This window comes from Cherax quadricarinatus, chromosome 10 (assembly GCF_038502225.1).
Source record: "Cherax quadricarinatus isolate ZL_2023a chromosome 10, ASM3850222v1, whole genome shotgun sequence".
In the NCBI taxonomy this organism is placed as follows: domain Eukaryota; kingdom Metazoa; phylum Arthropoda; class Malacostraca; order Decapoda; family Parastacidae; genus Cherax; species Cherax quadricarinatus.
In genome coordinates this window covers 37,467,812-37,488,717 of record NC_091301.1, presented here as the reverse complement: position 1 = coordinate 37,488,717, position 20,906 = coordinate 37,467,812, and the positions used below count along the sequence as shown (strand labels likewise).

General features: G+C 40.3%; 1 protein-coding gene across 2 annotated transcripts in view; it reads right to left on the bottom strand.

Moving 5' to 3' along the window:
- Positions 1-20,654, bottom strand: part of mus81 (mus81 structure-specific endonuclease subunit) — a 355,921-nt gene extending 335,267 nt beyond the window's left edge. For both annotated transcript variants that reach the window (XM_070083779.1, XM_070083780.1), the window contains exon 1: positions 20,497-20,654. In XM_070083779.1, coding sequence (XP_069939880.1) covers positions 20,497-20,649 — 153 coding nt within the window. In that variant the 5' untranslated portion in view covers positions 20,650-20,654. The remainder of the gene's footprint in view (positions 1-20,496) is intronic.
- Positions 20,655-20,906: the final 252 nt, after the last annotated feature.

Here is a 20,906-nt window from a genome sequence, read left to right as displayed (position 1 = left end):
GACCTATGATACAGTAGTGTTGAAGGACCTATGAAAGATACAATAGTGTTGAAGGACCTATGATACAGTAGTGTTGAAGGACCTATGATACAGTAGTGCTGAAGGACCTATGAAACATACAGTAGTGTTGAAGGACCTATGATACAGTAGTGCTGAAGGACCTATGAAAGATACAGTAGTGTTGAAATACCTATGATACAGTAGTGTTGAAGGACCTATGATACAGTAGTGTTGAAGGACCTATGAAAGATACAATAGTGTTGAAGGACCTATGATACAGTAGTGTTGAAGGACCTATGATACAGTAGTGCTGAAGGACCTATGAAACATACAGTAGTGTTGAAGGATCTGTGAAAGATACAATAGTGTTGAAGGACCTATGATACAGTAGTGTTGAAGGACCTATGAAAGATACAGCAGTGTTGAAGGACCTATGATACAGTAGTGTTGAAGGACCTATGATACAGTAGTGTTGAAGGACCTATGAGATACAATAGTGTTGAAGGACCTATGATAGTGTTGAAGGACCTATGATACAGTAGTGTTGAAGGACCTATGAAAGATACAACAGTGTTGAAGGACCTATGATACAGCAGTGTTGAAGGACCTATGAAAGATACAATAGTGTTGAAGGACTTATGATACAGAAGTGTTGAAGGACCTATGAAAGATACAGCAGTGTTGAAGGACCTATGAAAGATACAGTAGTGTTGAAGGACCTATGAAAGATACAGTAGTGTTAAAGGACCTATGAAAGATACAGTAGTGTTAAAGGACCTATGAAAGATACAGTAGTGTTAAAGGACCTATGAAAGATACAGTAGTGTTGAAGGACCTATGATACAGTAGTGTTGAAGGAGCTATGATACAGTAGTGTTGAAGGAGCTATGAAAGATACAGTAGTGTTGAAGGACCTATGATACAGTAGTGTTGAAGGAGCTATGAAAGATACAGTAGTGTTGAAGGACCTATGAAAGATACAGCAGTGTTGAAGGACCTATGAAAGATACAGTAGTGTTAAAGGACCTATGAAAGATACAGTAGTGTTGAAGGACCTATGAAAGATACAGTAGTGTTAAAGGACCTATGAAAGATACAGTAGTGTTGAAGGACCTATGATACAGTAGTGTTGAAGGAGCTATGATACAGTAGTGTTGAAGGAGCTATGAAAGATACAGTAGTGTTGAAGGACCTATGATACAGTAGTGTTGAAGGAGCTATGAAAGATACAGTAGTGTTGAAGGAGCTATGAAAGATACAGTAGTGTTGAAGGACCTATGAAAGATACAGTAGTGTTGAAGGACCTATGAAAGATACAGTAGTGTTGAAGGACCTATGAAAGATACAGTAGTGTTGAAGGACCTATGAAAGATACAGTAGTGTTGAAGGACCTATGAAAGATACAGTAGTGTTGAAGGACCTATGAAAGATACAGTAGTGTTGAAGGACCTATGAAAGATACAGTAGTGTTGAAGGACCTATGAAAGATACAGTAGTGTTGAAGGACCTATGAAAGATACAGTAGTGTTGAAGGACCTATGAAAGATACAGTAGTGTTGAAGGACCTATGAAAGATACAGTAGTGTTGAAGGACCTATGAAAGATACAGTAGTGTTGAAGGACCTATGAAAGATACAGTAGTGTTGAAGGACCTATGATACAGTAGTGTTGAAGGACCTATGAAAGATACAGTAGTGTTGAAGGACCTATGATACAGTAGTGTTGAAGGACCTATGATACAGTAGTGTTGAAGGACCTATGATACAGTAGTGTTGAAGGACCTATGATACAGTAGTGTTGAAGGACCTATGATACAGTAGTGTTGAAGGACCTATGATACAGTAGTGTTGAAGGACCTATGATACAGTAGTGTTGAAGGACCTATGATACAGTAGTGTTGAAGGACCTATGATACAGTAGTGTTGAAGGACCTATGAAAGATACAGTAGTGTTGAAGGACCTATGAGAGATACAGTACAGGTCCGCCATCACAAATCCGGCAATCAGTTATTCAGTTCCTTCAGTTATTCAGCACTAATTTTGGCTAGCATAATTTCAAATTTCCAGGGTCGCCACACCAACCATAAACAGAAATATTAATCTCAATCTTAAAATAATGAATCCTATGATACTCCAATACTGAAACTATGTACTGTGCCAAAACAAAAGCATTCACATTGCTAAACTCACAAACTAGTATTTAGTCACTTAGCCATAATACCAACTTACCTCATAATTTGTAATATTTTAAAATAAAGAATTAAACTAAGTCTGCCCGATATGCCTAGCCATGCTAGGCGTTCTAGTGGTACACTCTGTAATCATTATTTAACTACATGTAAACCACACAACAACCAAATTCTGTAAATTCAACATTGTAATCTTTATAGAGAATAAACTTTGAATTTGAATTTGAACCTGCTGGTACTGTTAGGTGGCGCTACTTGCTGCATAAGTCATTCCAATTTCTTTTTCTCCATTTATTGTTTTAACCTGCTTACTTTTAGCCCTAGCCATGGTTCCAATGAATAAAAGAAATGCTTCTCATTATGTAAAGCACCTACACAGTACATTATCCATTAAATATAAGGTGGCTTTGAAGCCACTGTCGGTTGCCATGAGCTGTCTCATGATGCAGGAGAATCTGCTTTATTATTACACTAATATCAACATTACAGCTTATTTGCCTATCAGAATTGATCTAACATAATACACAATAAAATAACATAAAACATGCTAAATACTCCAGAATGAATAATATTTGGCATAACACCGAGCAGTTCGACAGTTACGAAGAGGATATGGTAAACAAATACCGTTCTCGTATCCTTGTCTTGGTGGCTTATATTAGAGAAAACGGAATATAGCACAGGGCTAACTATGATATACACTCATACTCCACTATAAACATGAAACAAAAATGTTATTTTCTCTCTATAGATTATCACACATAGCAGCATATGTGCAGAGAACCTAGGATAACCCCAAAAAAGTCAACATGGCTTATTTTTAGTACCTGGCTTGGGTTAGCCATATATGATTTTTGGTAAATATTTGATTCCCAGCCAGGGTAGAAACATTAGGCGTGTTTCTTTACACCTGTTGCCTATGTTTACCCATCAGTACATGGGTACCTGGGTGTTAGTCGACTAGTGTGGGTGTTATCCTGGGACACTGACTTAATTTTCTTGAAATACTCAGCATAACAAGTGCCTTTCTATACAGTAGTATGTCACTGATGTCAGCTAGGCCTGTATACCTTGTACATGTTATTTATTATTATTATTATTATTATTATTATCACACTGGCCGATTCCCACCAAGGCAGGGTGGCCCGAAAAAGAAAAACTTTCACCATCATTCACTCCATCACTGTCTTGCCAGAAGGGTGCTTTACACTACAGTTTTTAAACTGCAACATTAACACCCCTCCTTCAGAGTGCAGGCACTGTACTTCCCATCTCCAGGACTCAAGTCCGGCCTGCCGGTTTCCCTGAATCACTTCATAAATGTTACTTTGCTCACACTCCAACAGCACGTCAAGTATTAAAAACCATTTGTCTCCATTCACTCCTATCAAACACGCTCACGCATGCCTGCTGGAAGTCCAAGCCCCTCACACACAAAACCTCCTTTACCCCCTTCCTCCAACCTTTCCTAGGCCGACCCCTACCCCGCCTTCCTTCCACTACAGACTGATACACTCTTGAAGTCATTCTGTTTCACTCCATTCTCTCTACATGTCTGAACCACCTCAACAACCCTTCCTCAGCCCTGTGGACAACAGTTTTGGTAATCCCGCACCTCCTCCTAACTTCCAAACTACGAATTCTCTGCATTATATTCACACCACACATTGCCCTCAGACATGACATCTCCACTGCCTCCAGCCTTCTCCTCGCTGCAACATTCATCACCCATGCTTCACACCCATATAAGAGCATTGGTAAAACTATACTCTCATACATTCCCCTCTTTGCCTCCAAGGACAAAGTTCTTTGTCTCCACAGACTCCTAAGTGCACCACTCACTCTTTTTCCCTCATCAATTCTATGATTCACCTCATCTTTCATAGACCCATCTGCTGACACGTCCACTCCCAAATATCTGAATACGTTCACCTCCTCCATACTCTCTCCCTCCAATCTGATATTCAATCTTTCATCACCTAATCTTTTTGTTATCCTCATAACCTTACTCTTTCCTGTATTCACCTTTAATTTTCTTCTTTTGCACACCCTACTAAATTCATCCACCAATCTTGTACATGTACGTGTAGTAAATAAAGATATTACAGTGGACCCCTGCCTTACGATCAGCTCCCAACTCGAACAATTATGTAAGTGTAATTTTGTAAGTGCTTTTGTATGTGTATTTTTGGGGGTCTGAAACGGACTAATCTAATTCACAATATCTCTTATGGGAACAAATTCGGTCTATAACGGCACCCAAACAGACTTCTGGATTGAAATAATATCGTTATGCGGGGGTCCACTGTACAGTGGACCCCCGGTTAACGATATTTTTTCATTCCAGAAGTATGTTCAGGTGCCAGTACTGACCGAATTTGTTCCCATAAGGAATATTGAGAAGTAGATTAGTCCATATCAGACCCCCAAACATACACGTACAAACGCACTTACATAAATACACTTACATAATTGGTCGCATTGGGAGGTGATCGTTATGCGGGGGTCCACTGTATATATATATATATATGCAAAACAACCACTGTGAAAGAATAGAGAAATTCCAAGTGCTTTCGTGACTACTCACATTATCCTTGATAATGTGAGTAGTCACGAAAGCGCTTGGAATTTCTCTATTCATTCACAGTGATTGTTTTGCATATTCTGAAATCACCTGTTTACTGTGATCTTATTGCATATATATATATATATACAGTGGTCCCTCGCTTTTCGTAGTTCTCGGCAATCGTAAATTTCGCCAATCATAGGGGTATTTTCGTATAAACATGAACTTGCTTTTCATAGGTTGACTCGCGAATAGTAGTTCGTCCGGGACGCGTATGCACGGTGTGAGACGGGGCGGCCTCCCTTCCCAGCCAGTCTGGCATTGTTTACCAGTGAGTGAAGGTCCCGTCAAGTGCTCCTACAAAATATTTCATAATATTCCACTCATTTTAGTGCTTGCAAGTACTAAATAAGCTACCATGGCTCCAAAGAAAGCTCCTAGTGCCAAGCCTGTGGTAAAGAAGGTGAGAAATATGTACAGTGACAAAGTCTTGGGCCATTTTAGGGAAGTGTTAAAGAGACACCAGAAACAGAGCTCTCTCCACAGTTACTTTGCGAGACAAGACTAGAGTGACTCTCAAGGTGGTCCTAGTGGCATTAAGAAACAGAGAAGAGGAGCAACCCCAGAGAAGCAATTGGTACCTGAGGTGTTGCTGGAAGGGGATTCCCCTTCCAAACTGTAAACAATCCAAACTCTCTCCTCCTCCAGTCTCCCATACACTGAGAAGAATCTCCAATAAAGGTAAGTGTTACGCTGTTAATGTTTCATTCATCATTTCCCATTGTATTGTTTATGTACTACATGTATATTTCATGTAAAAAATTCTTTTGTTTTAATACTTCTGGGTGTCAGGAACGGATTAATTGTATTTACATTATTTCTTACGGGGAAAATTGATTCGCAAATCGTAAATTTCGTTTATAGTAACGGCTCCAGGAACGGATTAATTACGAAAAACGAGGGACCACTGTATATATATATATATATATATATATATTTTTTATTTATTTTTTATTATCACACCGGCCGATTCCCACCAAGGCAGGGTGGCCCGAAAAAGAAAAACTTTCACCATCATTCACTCCATCACTGTCTTGCCAGAAGGGTGCTTTACACTACAGTTTTTAAACTGCAACATTAACACCCCTCCTTCAGAGTGTAGGCACTGTACTTCCCATCTCCAGGACTCAAGTCCGGCCTGCCGGTTTCCCTGAACCCCTTCATAAATGTTACTTTGCTCACACTCCAACAGCACGTCAAGTATTAAAAACCATTTGTCTCCATTCACTCCTATCAAACACGCTCACGCATGCCTGCTGGAAGTCCAAGCCCCTCGCACACAAAACCTCCTTTACCCCCTCTCTCCAACCTTTCCTAGGCCGACCCCTACCCCGCCTTCCTTCCACTACAGACTGATACACTCTTGAAGTTATTCTGTTTTGCTCCATTCTCTCTACATGTCCGAACCACCTCAACAACCCTTTTTGGATTATAAAAAGTGTTTCTAGCAACTTTAAAAGATTTATCAATTACATTTCTTGGGTATTTTAAATCATTACCTATTTCATAAATTTTGGATATTTCCTCATCTATGAACTCAGGACTACAAATTCGTAAAGCTCTCAAAAACATTGATGAGAAAACAGACAGTTTGACTCTATCTTGATGCGAGGAATAATAGTGGACATAGGACAGAGTTCATAGATGAGGAAATATCCAAAATTTATGAAATAGGTAATGATTTAAAATACCCAAGAAATGTAATTGATAAATCTTTTAAAGTTGCTAGAAACACTTTTTATAATCCAAAAAGGGGCAACCAGCCTTATTCAACTAAAAATATGTTGGTTCTCCCTTACCATGAAAACTTGGTTGATATGCCTTCTCTTCTTAAGACTTTTAATATTAAAGTTGTATTCAAAAATCTTGATACAGTAAAAAAAACTTTTGATAAAGAATTCCCCCCAAAATGCTGATGGATGTGTCTATAAGATTCCTTGTAAAATTTGCGATAAAGTTTATTACGGTCAAACTGGTAAAAATCTCGAACTAAGATTAAAACAACATAAATATAGCATTAGAACTGGACAAGATTCCAATGCTCTATTTATTCATGTAAGAGATTTTAACCATCCAATTGATTTTCAAAAAGTTGAGAAAGTAGTATCAAGCAAGTCCATGGTCGACAGGAATATAATTGAATCTTGTTTCATAAAAAGCAGTTTTGACAATAATATGAATATTTCCTTTGGTTTATATAAATTAGATCCATTTATAATTAATAGAATTTGGGAAGAATTTAATAATACACTGGACAAATAATTTTTAAATTTTCTTGGGTAGAATAGCTTGGGGGTGAGTTGTGCAAAGGACCTATCCAAGTTGGCTCGCCGCGCATCACGTGTTTAACCGTTGTGGGATCAGATAGTGAGGTGCTGGCCGGACCCCTTATATAGCTTCCTTGGATGCTTCACTTTCATAGTTCCTTGATAATGTGAGTAGTCACGAAAGCGCTTGGAATTTCTCTATTCTTTCAGAGTGGTTGTTTTGCATATTTTGAAATCACCTGTTTACTGTGATCTTATTGCATATATATATATATATATATATATATATATATATATATATATATATATATACAGTGGACCCCCGGTTAACGATTTTAATCCGTGCAAGAGGGGTAATTGTTATGCGAAATAATCGTTATGTGAATGAATTTTCCCCATAAGAAATAATGGAAATAAAATTAATCCGTGCAAGACACCCAAAAGTATGAAAAAAAAATTTTTTTACCACATGAAATATTAATTTTAATACACACAAACTGAAAAAGGTATGCACACTTACATGACACTTACTTTTATTGAAGATCTGGTGATGATTGATGGGATGGGAGGAGGGGAGAGCATTATCTTCTTACTGTTTAGAAGGGGAATCCCCTTCCATTAGGACTTGAGGTAGCAAGTCCTTTTCTGGGGTTACTTCCCTTCTTCTTTTAATGCCACTAGGGCCAGCTTCAGAGTCACTGGACTTCTTTCGCACAAGATATCTGTCCATAGTGGCCTGTACCTCTCGTTCCTTTATCACTTCCCTAAAGTGTTTCACAACATTGTCAGTGTACAGGTTGCCAACACGGCTTGCAATAGCTGTGTGAGGGTGATTTTCATCCATGAAGGTTTGCACTTCAAGCCACTTTGCACAGATTTCCTTTATCTTTGTAGTAGGCAACTTCTTCAATTTCTCTCTCCCCTCCTCTGAACCAGTTTCCCCAGGTCTGGCCTCTTGCTCTTGAAGTTGATCTATCAGCTCATCAGTGGTTAGTTCTTCATTGTCCTCCTCCACCAACTCTTCCACATCCTCCCCACTAACCTCCAACCCCAAGGACTTTCCCAATGCCACAATGGATTCCTCAACTGGCATAATCCTCTCAGGGTTAGCCTCAGACCCTTCAAAATCCCTTTTGTCTACACATTCTGGCCACAGTTTCTTCCAAGCAGAGTTCAAGGTCCTCTTAGTCACTTCCTCCCAAGCCTTACCTATAAGGTTTACACAATTGAGGATATTAAAGTGATCTCTCCAAAACTCTCTTAGAGTCAGTTGAGTTTCTGAGGTCATTACAAAGCACCTTTCAAACAGAGCTTTTGTGTACAGTTTCTTGAAGTTAGAAATAACCTGCTGGTCCATGGGCTGCAGGAGAGGAGTGGTATTAGGAGGCAAAAACTTCACCTTAATGAAGCTCATGTCCCCATAAAGTCGCTCTGCCACGTCTGTAGGATGACCAGGGGCATTGTCTAACACCAGGAGGCACTTAAGTTCTAATTTCTTTTCAGTTAGGTAATCTTTCACATTGGGGGCAAATGCATGGTGTAACCAGTTATAGAAAAATTCCCTAGTGACCCATGCCTTACTGTTTGCCCTCCACAGCACACACAAATTATCCTTGAGGACATTCTTTTGCCTGAACGCTCTGGGAGTTTCAGAGTGATACACTAATAAAGGCTTCACTTTGCAATCACCAGTAGCATTGGCACACATGAGAAGAGTAAGCCTGTCTTTCATAGGCTTATGTCCTGGGAGTGCCTTTTCCTCCTGAGTAATGTAGGTCCTGCTTGGCATTTTCTTCCAGAACAGGCCTGTTTCATCACAATTAAACACTTGTTCAGGTTTCAGTCCTTCAGTTTCTATGTACTCCTTGAATTCCTGCACATATTTTTCAGCCGCTTTGTGGTCCGAACTAGCAGCCTCACCATGCCTTATCACACTATGGATGCCACTACGCTTCTTAAATCTCTCAAACCAACCTTTGCTGGCCTTAAATTCACTCACATCATCACTAGTTGCAGGCATTTTTTTAATTAAATCCTCATGCAACTTCCTAGCCTTTTCACATATGATCGCTTGAGAGACGCTATCTCCTGCTAGCTGTTTTTCATTTATCCACACCAATAAGAGTCTCTCAACATCTTCCATCACTTGCGATCTTTGTTTCGAAAACACAGTTAAACCTTTGGCAAGAACAGCTTCCTTGATTGTCTTTTTGGTGCCCACAATAGTAGCGATGGTTGATTGGGGTTTCTTGTACAACTTGACTAGGTCGGCGATACGCACTCCACTTTCATACTTATCAATGATCTCTTTCTTCATTTCAATGGGAATTCTTACCCTTATTGGTGTACGGTTGGCACTAGAAGCTTTCTTGGGGCCCATGGTCACTTATTTTCCAGAAACAGCACCGAAAACACTGTAATAATACGAAATATTCCGAGTGTATGCTTGGATGTTACCGCGGAGGCTGGCTGGTAAACAATGGCACGGGCGGCACATGTGAGGCTGGCTGAGGGCGCACATTGGACGCGTCTCGGACGAAAATCGGTGAGCGGGTTTTTAATCGGTATGCGCGGCAAAAATTTTGCGATTAAAGTAAGCGGTATGCGAAATAATCGCTATGTGATGCCATCGTTATGCGGGGGTCCACTGTATATATATATATATATATATATATATATATATATATATATATATATATATATATATATATATATATATATATATATATATATATATATATATATACAGTGGACCCCCGGTTAACGATTTTAATCCGTGCAAGAGGGCTCATCGTTATGCGAAATAATCGTTATGCGAATGAATTTTCCCCATAAGAAATAATGGAAATAAAATTAATCCGTGCAAGACGCCCAAAAGTATGAAAAAAAATTTTTTTTACCACATGAAATGTTAATTTTAATACACACAAACTGAAAAAGGCATGCACAATTAAATGACACTTACTTTTATTGAAGATCTGGTGATGATTGATGGGATGGGAGGAGGGGAGAGAGTGTGTTAGTGTTTAGAAGGGGAATCCCCTTCCATTAGGACTTGAGGTAGTAAGTCCTTTTCTGGGGTTACTTCCCTTCTTCTTTTAATGCCACTAGGGCCAGCTTCAGAGTCACTGGACTTCTTTCGCACAAGATATCTGTCCATAGTGGCCTGTACCTCTCGTTCCTTTATGACTTGCCTAAAGTGTTTCACAACATTGTCAGTGTAATAATCACCAGCACGGCTTGCAATAGCTGTGTGAGGGTGATTTTCATCCATGAAGGTTTGCACTTCAAGCCACTTTGCACAGATTTCCTTAATCTTTGAAGTAGGCAACTTCTTCAATTTCTCTCTCCCCTCCTCCGAAGCAATTTCCTCAGGTGTGGCCTCTTGCTGTTGAAGTTGATCTAGCAGCTCATCAGTGGTTAGTTCTTCATTGTCCTCCTCCACCAACTCTTCCACATCCTCCCCACTAACCTCCAACCCCAAGGACTTTCCCAATGCCACAATGGATTCCTCAACTGGCACAGGATTCTCAGGGTTAGCCTCAAACCCTTCAAAATCCCTTTTGTCTACACATTCTGGCCACAGTTTCTTCCAAGCAGAGTTCAAGGTCCTCTTTGTCACTTCCTCCCAAGCCTTACCTATAAGGTTTACACAATTGAGGATATTAAAGTGCTCTCTCCAAAACTCTCTTAGAGTCAGTTGAGTTTCTGAGGTCATTACAAAGCACCTTTCAAACAGAGCTTTTGTGTACAGTTTCTTGAAGTTGGAAATAACCTGCTGGTCCATGGGCTGCAGGAGAGGAGTGGTATTAGGAGGCAAAAACTTCACCTTAATGAAGCTCATGTCCCCATAAAGTCGCTCTGCCACGTCTGTAGGATGACCAGGGGCATTGTCTAACACCAGGAGGCACTTAAGTTCTAATTTCTTTTCAGTTAGGTAATTTTTCACATTGGGGGCAAATGCATGGTGTAACCAGTTATAGAAAAATTCCCTAGTGACCCATGCCTTACTGTTTGCCCTCCACAGCACACACAAATTATCCTTGAGGACATTCTTTTGCCTGAACGCTCTGGGAGTTTCAGAGTGATACACTAATAAAGGCTTCACTTTGCAATCACCAGTAGCATTGGCACACATCAACAAAGTAAGCCTGTCTTTCATAGGCTTATGTCCTGGGAGTGCCTTTTCCTCCTGAGTAATGTAGGTCCTGCTTGGCATTTTCTTCCAGAACAGGCCTGTTTCATCACAATTAAACACTTGTTCAGGTTTCAGTCCTTCAGTTTCTATGTACTCCTTGAATTCCTGCACATATTTTTCAGCCGCTTTGTGGTCCGAACTGGCAGCCTCACCATGCCTTATCACACTATGGATGCCACTACGCTTCTTAAATCTCTCAAACCAACCTTTGCTGGCCTTAAATTCACTCACATCATCACTAGTTGCAGGCATTTTTTTAATTAAATCCTCATGCAACTTCCTAGCCTTTTCACATATGATCGCTTGAGAGACGCTATCTCCTGCTATCTGTTTTTCATTTATCCACACCAATAAGAGTCTCTCAACATCTTCCATCAATTGCGATCTTTGTTTCGAAAACACAGTTGAACCTTTGGCAAGAACAGCTTCCTTGATTGTCTTTCTGGTGCCCACAATAGTAGCGATGGTTGATTGGGGTTTCTTGTACAGCTTGACTAGGTCGGCTATACGCACTCCACTTTCATACTTATCAATTATCTCTTTCTTCATCTCTATAGTAATTCTTACCCTTTGAGGTGTAGGGTTGGCACTAGAAGCTTTCTTGGGGCCCATGGTCACTTATTTTCCAGAAACAGCACCGAAAATACTGTAATAATACGAAATATTCCGAGTGTATGCTTGGATGTTACCGCGGAGGCTGGCTGGTAAACAATGGGACGGAGCGGCACATGTGAGGCTGGCTGAGGGCACATTGGACGCGTCTCGGACGAAAATCGGTATGCGGGTTTTTAATCGGTATGCGGGGCAAAAATTTTGCGATAAAAGTAATCGTTATGCGGAAAAATCGCTATGCGATGCCATCGTTATGCGGGGGTCCACTGTATATATATACATATATATATATATATATATATATATATATGGACACACACACATACATACAGTGGACCCTCGACTTACAAAGGCCTCATCTAACGATAAAATTGACTTACGAAGCGTTTCAGCGTAAAAAATTTCCCCTGACCTACGAACAAAAACTTGACCTACATCATTCATCCAGAACACATCCACACATCCCACTGGCCTCAGCGCGCCTCAGCTGCCTGCCTTCAGTTAGTGTGCCAATGTTTACAAGCCAGTCCGGTCACTTCTGTGCATGAAAGTGGAGTGCGTGTCTCCAAACTGGCCAGGTTGTACAACAAACTCCAATCAACCAACCAACTTACGACCAGTTGATCGGAACCAAGCTCGGTCGTAAGTCAGATGATACTTGTACTTGCAATTCCTGGCCTAACTAGGTTTACCCAAATTTATTTGTACTATTAAACCACTCTCCAGAAATAGCAAAATTATTGGCAGAAGTTTTTTACAGTCACTAAGGATATTTCATCAGTACCATGGGAAACAACAGTATGAATAAACCACACTTAGCTTGGGCCACAGCTTGAAGCTTTATTTTACAAGCTAGTGTAATTCTTGCATATGTCTCCTACTAATTCCCAATAACACTGACGATGCTTCTTTAGCAATTTTAAAAACTTTTGCCAAAATAATTTTTTTTTCCACTTCTGGAAGAAATGCTCATTTTCAATATTAAATTTTCTTGAAACTTGGAAAGTTTTGCCATAACCTATACTATATTTACATGAAGCCAACAATGAAATAACACATATAATTGGCTTACATTTGACAGCGAAGGATATAACGTAGTTCCTTAACCCTTTCGGGGTTTCGGACGTACTAGTATGGCTTATGCGTAGGGGTTTTTGATGTACTAGTACAGTGGAACCTCAAATTTCGAACTTAATCCGTTCCAGGAGCTAGTTCTAAATTCGATAAGTCTGAAATTCGAAGCAATATTTCCCATAAGAAATAATGGAAATACAATTAATCCGTTCCAGAAACCCAAAAATATTCACAAAAAAAAATACATTTTATAGAGATTAATTACAGTTTTACATACACACAACAAATGCTACAGTCTTTAACCCTTTGAGGGTTTTGGTCGTACTAGTACGTCTTACACGTAGGGGTTTTTGTCGTACTAGTACGCATAAATTCTAGCGGCCTCAAATCTCACAGGAAAAGGCTGATAAGCCTAGATGTGAGAGAATGGGTCTGTGTGGTGGGTGTGCGCAGTAGGAAAAAAATCTGGGACCCAGTGGTGCATTGTGGGAATGCCATCATAGTACACAATTTCCACCGTGCCCTGTGGTAAGAAGTTCCTCACTCCTCGGCGAATTGGGACACTTTTGTTCCCCAGTGACAGTTCTAATACAGATGGAAGTGACAGTGAAGATGAGTTTCAAGGTTCTGGTGAGGTTTTGACCGAAACTAATGACCATAATATGGGTAATAGTGAGGAAAACCCAGACAACCCACAGCCTTCCACCTCTGGTGCTGGGCCATCTTGTTCACGTTCAGTTGTACCAGAATCAAAGAGGAAACTCCTATTTTCCAAAATCCCAGACTCAGATGTGAGCATTGGTGATGATAGTGATAGTGATTATGAACTACAAGCTCTTCAAACTTGTTCCAAGAATGGAGGAGGAGGAGGAGGCAGAGGAGGAGGAGGCAGAGGAGGAGGAGGCAAGAGGAGGAGGAGGCAAGAGGAGGAGGAGGCAAGAGGAGGAGGAGGCAAGAGGAGGAGGAGGCAGAGGAGGAGGAGGAGGAGGAGGAAGAAGAAGAGGAGGAGGAGGAGGAGGAGGAGGAGGAGGAGGAGGAGGAGGAAGAAGAGGAGGAGGAGGAAGAAGAGGAGGAGGAGGAAGAAGAGGAGGAGGAGGAAGAAGAGGAGGAGGAGGAGGAGGAAGAAGAAGAATACGTAATGATAACAATAATACATAATAATAATAATACATAATAATAATAATACATAATAATAATACATAATAATAATACATAATAATAATACATAATAATAATAATAGGTAATAATAAATGTTCACCCATGACAGTAACAAGATAAGGGGAGATAACATCTGATAAGTGCTGACGTTTGATGAGGGTAAATGAGGGTAGAGCTGATGCCAAAAGATGAGATAAACATCTCCCTCCCTTTGTTTTTGCTGGTATACTAACATTTCTGTCTGTCTATTTGCCTGTCTGTCAAGCTCCCTGTCTATCCGTCTAGCTCTCTGTCTCAGAGAGCCACAAGACTGTGTCATCACTTTTACTCACATCTTCAAGCAGAGTATAGCACTTTGTCTGGGTTTCTTGGGTTATCCTAGGTAATTTATACTATGTATACTTGTATTTATGTGTACCTGTGAGACAGAGATAAAAAGACAGATCGAATGAGGGAGAAAGATAATTAGATAGAATGGAGGAAGGGAAGCAGCATCCGACCCCATTGTTTTGACAGGCGGGAGGGGGGAGTGAGTAATGAGACAATATGTCATTTTGACAGCTGCTGACTCCTGGTAATTTACACTATGGAGGAGAAGGAGAAGGAGGAAGAGTAGGGGGAAGAGGAAGAAGAGGAGGAGGAGGAAGAGGAGGAGGAGGAAGAGGAAGAGTAGGAGGAAGAGGAATAAGAGGAGGAGGAAGAGGAATAGTAGGAGGAAGATTAGGGGGAAGAGGAGGAAGAGGAAGAAGAGGAGGAGGAGGAGGAAGAAGAGTAGGAGGAAGAGGAAGAGTAGGAGGAAGAGGAAGAAGAGGAGGAGGAGGAAGAGGAGGAGGAGGAAGAGGAGGAGGAGGAAGAGGAAGAGTAGGAGGAAGAGGAAGAGTATGAGGAAGAGTAGGGGGAAGAGGAGGAAGAGTAGGGGGAAGAGGAGGAAGAGTAGGGGGAAGAGGAGGAAGAGGAAGAAGAGGAGGAGGGTGGAACACTAGTACACTGGTACTGGTACACTAACATTTCTGTCTGTCTATTTGTCTGTCTGTCAAGCTCCCTGTCTATCTGTCTATCCGTCTAGCTCTCTGTCTCAGAGAGCCACAAGACTGTGTCATCACTTTTACTCACATCTTCAAGCAGAGTATAGCACTTTGTCTGGATTTCTTGGGTTATCCTAGGTAATTTATACTATGTATACTTGTATTTATGTGTACCTGTGAGACAGAGATAGACAGACAGATAGAAAGAGAGAGACAGATTGAAAGAGATAGAATGAGGGAGAAAGATAAAACACCATTGTGTATGACACCATGTTTCAGAGTTCCACGAGCTGCAGAACTAATAGGAATATGTTCAGTGACTGTATATTGGTATATATATTATAGAACAATAATAATAAACAATGTTTTGTATTGTTTGTTTTTGTAAACAAGTTTTGTAAACAATATATTGATAATTATGTTTGTGTGCTTATTGTGTTGTATACAACGAGTGTATATATGTACATTGCACCTTACTTTGGTCTCATAGGCCACATAAGTTATGTGAAAAAATAAAATAGTGAAAAAAACAACAAACCTTCAAATACAAGTAAACTAAAGTTTACCGGGTGAGCGGCAGTCGCCGCTGTTGCCATACGCGGCTCATTTTCTGCAAACTTCATGCATCCATATCTCCGTAAGTATTGATGGTAAATTTTTTTTGTTTATCCTATAATGTTTAGAAAAAAAAAAACTATTTTTTCATAAGAAAAAATAATTTTTTTTTTTTTAAATTTGGCCGACCCTGAGAACGAGTTTCGGAGAGGGCCTGTCGACCCTCAAAGGGTTAATTATGTATAGTAATATAAAATAACATTTTTACTTACCTTTATTGAAGATTGGTGATGGCATCTGGAAGATAGGAAGGAGGAGAGAGGGAGTTGGGGTTATTGTTTGGAAGGAGAATCCCACTCCATGAGGACTTCCGGTATCAAAGCCCTCTCTGGGGTTGCTTCCCTTCTCTGTATTTTAATGCCACTAGGACCAGCTTGAGAGTCATTGGACCCCTGTCTCACAAAATAACTGTCTACAGTCCTCTGTTTCTGTCTCACAAAATAACTATCCACAGTCATCTGTTTCTGTCTCACAAAATAATTGTCCACAATCGTCTGTTTGTCTCACAAAATAACTCCACAGTCGTCTGTTTCTGTCTCACAAAATAACTGTCCACAGTCATCTGTTTCTGTCTCACAAAATAACTGTCCACAATCGTCTGTTTGTCTCACAAAATAACTCCACAGTTGTCTGTTTCTGTCTCACAAAATAACTCCACAGTCGTCTGTTTCTGTCTCACATAATAACTGTCCACAGTTGTCTGTTTCTGTCTCACAAAATAACAGTCCACAATTGTCTGTCTCACAAAATAACTCCACAGTCATCTGTTTCTGTCTCACAAAATAACTGTCTACAGTCATCTGTTTCTGTCTCACAAAATAACTGTCCACAGTTGTCTGTTTCTGTCTCACAAAATAACTGTCCACAGTCCTCTGTACATCCTGGCAAGTTCAACAAGTCTCACTCCAATCTCATACTTCTGTATTATTTCCTTCTTCACATCTATGGTGTTTCTCACTTTCTTTACCACAGGGGTACCACTAGCAAGTTTCTTTGGGCCCATGGCAGCTTATTTCACAGCCCCAAAAGCACTAAACACAATTAAATAATCATAAAATGTGTGAATGAGATCGCAGGTTAGTGTTCACTCAAGCATAAACAAAGCTAGACTGCTCACGGCGCCTGCGCGGGGACGCGGACAGAGCGGGCCAGCGGACAAGTCCCGTACCCGGCGGTCCGAAAATAGGGGCGCGTTTGATAATAGGGATACAGTTTGTCCAAAAAAATGGTCTTATTTTCGAAACGTTCGATATGTGATACGTTTGATTTTTGAGGTTCCACTGTACGCATAAATTCTAGCACCGTCAAATCTTGTGGGAAAAGGCTGGTAGGCCTAGATGTGAGAGAATGGGTCTGTGTGGTCGGTGTGCATGGTAGAAAAAAAATCTGGGACTCAGTGGTGCATTGTGGGAACACCATCTTAGTAAACAATGTCCACCATAAATGGTCCAAGTCGGACCGAAACGTCGTCGTAAGCTTCTCTCTTTTATGTGTGGGTTATTTGTGTAATGTCCACCATGCCTCGCAGTAAGAAGTTCCTCACTCCTCGGCGAATTGGGACACTTTTGTTCCCCAGTGACAGTTCTAATACAGATGGAAGTGCCAGTGAAGATGAGTTTCAAGGTTTTGGTGAGGTTTTGACTGAAACTAATGACCATAATATCGGTAATAGTGAGGAAACTCAGACGACCCTCAGCCTTCCACCTCTGGTACTGGGCCGTCTTGTTCACATTCATTTGTACCAGAATCAAAGAGGAAACTCCTATTTTCCCAAATCCCAGACTCAGATGTGAGCATTTGTGATGATAGTGATAGTGATTATGAACTACAAGCTCTTCAAACTAGTTCCAGTAGTGATAGTGAAGTTCAATATTCCCCAGTGAAGCGTAAGTATATACAACGATATATGCGCTCTGGTAGTGTGCCATATGCTATTCCAAGGGGAAGGAGTACATCTAGGAGTACATCCTGTGGCTGTACAACAGGAACTGACAGTGAAAATGATGATGATAGTGTTAGAATTGGGATGGAAAATGTGCATAGTGGTGGTAGTGGTGGTGCCGGGTGTGAGGCACCAGCAGTGGCCCATGCTGCCACCCACATCGCTGCCACCCACGCCGCTGCCTCAGCTGATCTACAACAAAGGCCACCATCCCCCACCCACCCACCCACCACACCAGCCTCCACAACCACAACCTCCACAACCACAACCACCTGTCATTGTCCAGTACCCACTAGCAGACCACACTTGGGATTGGCAGGAAGCTGTCAATTTTGTCCCAAATCCCCACCAGTTTGATGACAGCCAAAGTGGAATACGGCCATCTTGTACACTTGGGAACAATGCCACTGAACTGGAATGTTTCGAGTTATTCTTTGACGAACCCCTGATGGAAAGTATTGTCATGGAAAGCAACACATACTACGAATACACCATGGCAAATAAAATACTTTCACCAAAATCACGTCTGCACCAGTGGAAGGAGACAACTGTGGCTGAGATGAATCTTTTCTTTGCCACAATAATGCTTATGCCACATGTGTATAAGCACAGAGTGAAATCATACTGGTCAACAGACCGCCTGATTGCAGCCCCAGGTTTCAGTGATATAATGCCAGTGAATCGATTTGTGAAGTAAAAGGACACAAGTGCAACTAATGTGATATTTTATTGTGGCAACGTTTCGCTCTCCAGGAGCTTTGTCAAGCCGATATAAACAGGATATGGACACAGAGGGTATATAAAAGCTCAGAGTGAGGTGCAATACTAGTGGTAGTAGTAGTAGTAGTACTACTACTACTACTAAAACGTCACATTAGTTGCACTTGTGTCCTTTTACTTTACATATTGTCGGTGATTCTACCAACATTATTACAACGAATCGATTTGTGCTAATGTTACGTATGCTTCACTTCTCAGACAAAACCAGGCCTGAGAGAAATGACAGGTTATATAAGATTAGGCATGTGTTTGTGTATCTGAGAGAGAAATTCAATATGTATTTTTATCCCTTCAGGAAGCTTGTAATTGATGAGTCTTTGATTCTGTTCAAAGGAAGACTCTCTTTCAAGCAGTACATACCAAACAAGAGGAAATGCTTTGGTATAAAGTTGTTTGTGCTTTGTGATTGTTACAGTGGTCTGGTATTGGATATTATTGTCTACACTGGAAGTTATACATTGCAAAATACCAGGAAGTTATTGGGCATCTCTGGTGATGTGGTTAGAACAATGATGGAACCATATCTTGGTAAGGGGCATATATTATATACAGATAACTGGTACACAAGCCCCACACTCAGTGATTTTTTGCGAGTGAACATAACAGATGTGTGTGGCACAGTGCGTGCAAATCGGAAACATATGCCCAGGTTTGACACTGGCACTCGTAGAGGTGAGGTGCAGGCGTTTGCTGCCAATGACATCATGGCATTTCAGTGGCATGACAAACTAGATGTCACACTGTTGTCATCAATTCACCCTAATGAAATGGCAGACACTGGCAAGCAGCATAGAGAGAGCAATAAACCCATTTTAAAACCTGCAGCTGTGATTGATTACACCTTCAATATGCATTCAGTGGACAAATGTGACATGCAGATTGGGTTTGCTGATTGTGTTCGCAAGAGTTATAAGTGGTACATAAAACTCTTTTTCCATCTACTGGACATTTCCATGCTGAATGCTTATAATATGTATAAGATGAGGACCAGAAACAAACCACCATACGGAAAATTCTGTTTGTCTGTCATCAGACAAATAGTATTCAAGTACCAAGGAACAACACCTGCAATAGACCGCCCACCAAATTTTCAACAAGTTCCTTCTTGTTTGAAGCATGGTGATCACTTCCTGGTAAAACTGCCTGCTACTGCTTTCAAGAAAAAGGCTCAGAAGAGGTGCTACGTCTGTGCACATACAAGAAAAAGCCCACAACAATGCAAACACACTCGTTTTATGTGTGAGGAGTGTAAAACACCACTGTGCATGACACCATGTTTTAAAGACTTCCACAGGCTGCAGAACTTCTAGAAACATTCCCTGTGACTGTATATGTGTATATAAAATATAGAAAAATAGTAATAAACAATATTTCATATTGTTTGTGTAAATATTTTTTGTAAACAAAACAATGACAACAGTGTTTACGCCCTTACTGTGTAGTATTGAAAAAGAAATAACTTACAAAATAGTGCTCATATTGGTCTCACAGGCCATAAAAGTTACTTGGAAAAAGAAAAATTAAAAAATAATAGAAAATAGTACATAAAAAAGTAAATAGAAGAATACCGGTTAATGGCAGTCGGCGATGTTGCCACACGGTGCACCTTTTTCGTCAATTTCACGTCTCCATATCTCAGTAAGTATTGATGGTAAAAATTTTTTGTTTAGCCTATAATGTTTAGAAAAAAAACTATTTTTTCATAAGAAAAAATTTTTTTTTTTTTTTTTTGAAATTTGGCCGACCCTGAGAACAAGTCTCTGAGAGGACCTGTCGACCCCCAAAGGGTTAATAGTTACAGCTACAGCAGCAGAGGTAAGCATGTAGTGTTCCTTCTCCAGTATTGTATTTAATTCATTGAAGAGATTTTTATGATAATCAGTCTCCCTAAACTCATTGTTTAAGTTAGAGATTGGAAAGAACCCATAAGATAGAGAAATTAATTTATAACGTTTTCTTACAGATACAAACTCATGTCTATATTTATTCTCTTATCATGTGTAACATACCTTCTGAAAGTGGTGTTTCATCTTTGAATTTTTAAGTGTTGCCTCTTCTTGCCATTCTTGGAGCCATTTCTCAAACAGAAGGTTTGGGTGACTGACAACACGTTTTGTGCGACGATACTTTTTCCTCTTGTTAACCTTACCATCTACATTCATGTTAACTTCTGAAAAGAAAAAATATAATTTTAATAATACACGAAGATATTTTATTAAAAATGTAAAAACATTCAGTGATCATTTCTATGATTGTGGGAACTGTCAGTGCTGTTACTATAGCTGTGGGTGAAGGGACCCTCACTGCTCATGCACCGAATCTAAAATTGCAGCAACTATGGACATTGATATTTTAGGCATATTTTGAGGAACAAATTGGGTTCAGTTGAGTCCAGTTAGGAGAGGCAAAGTTTTTCCTC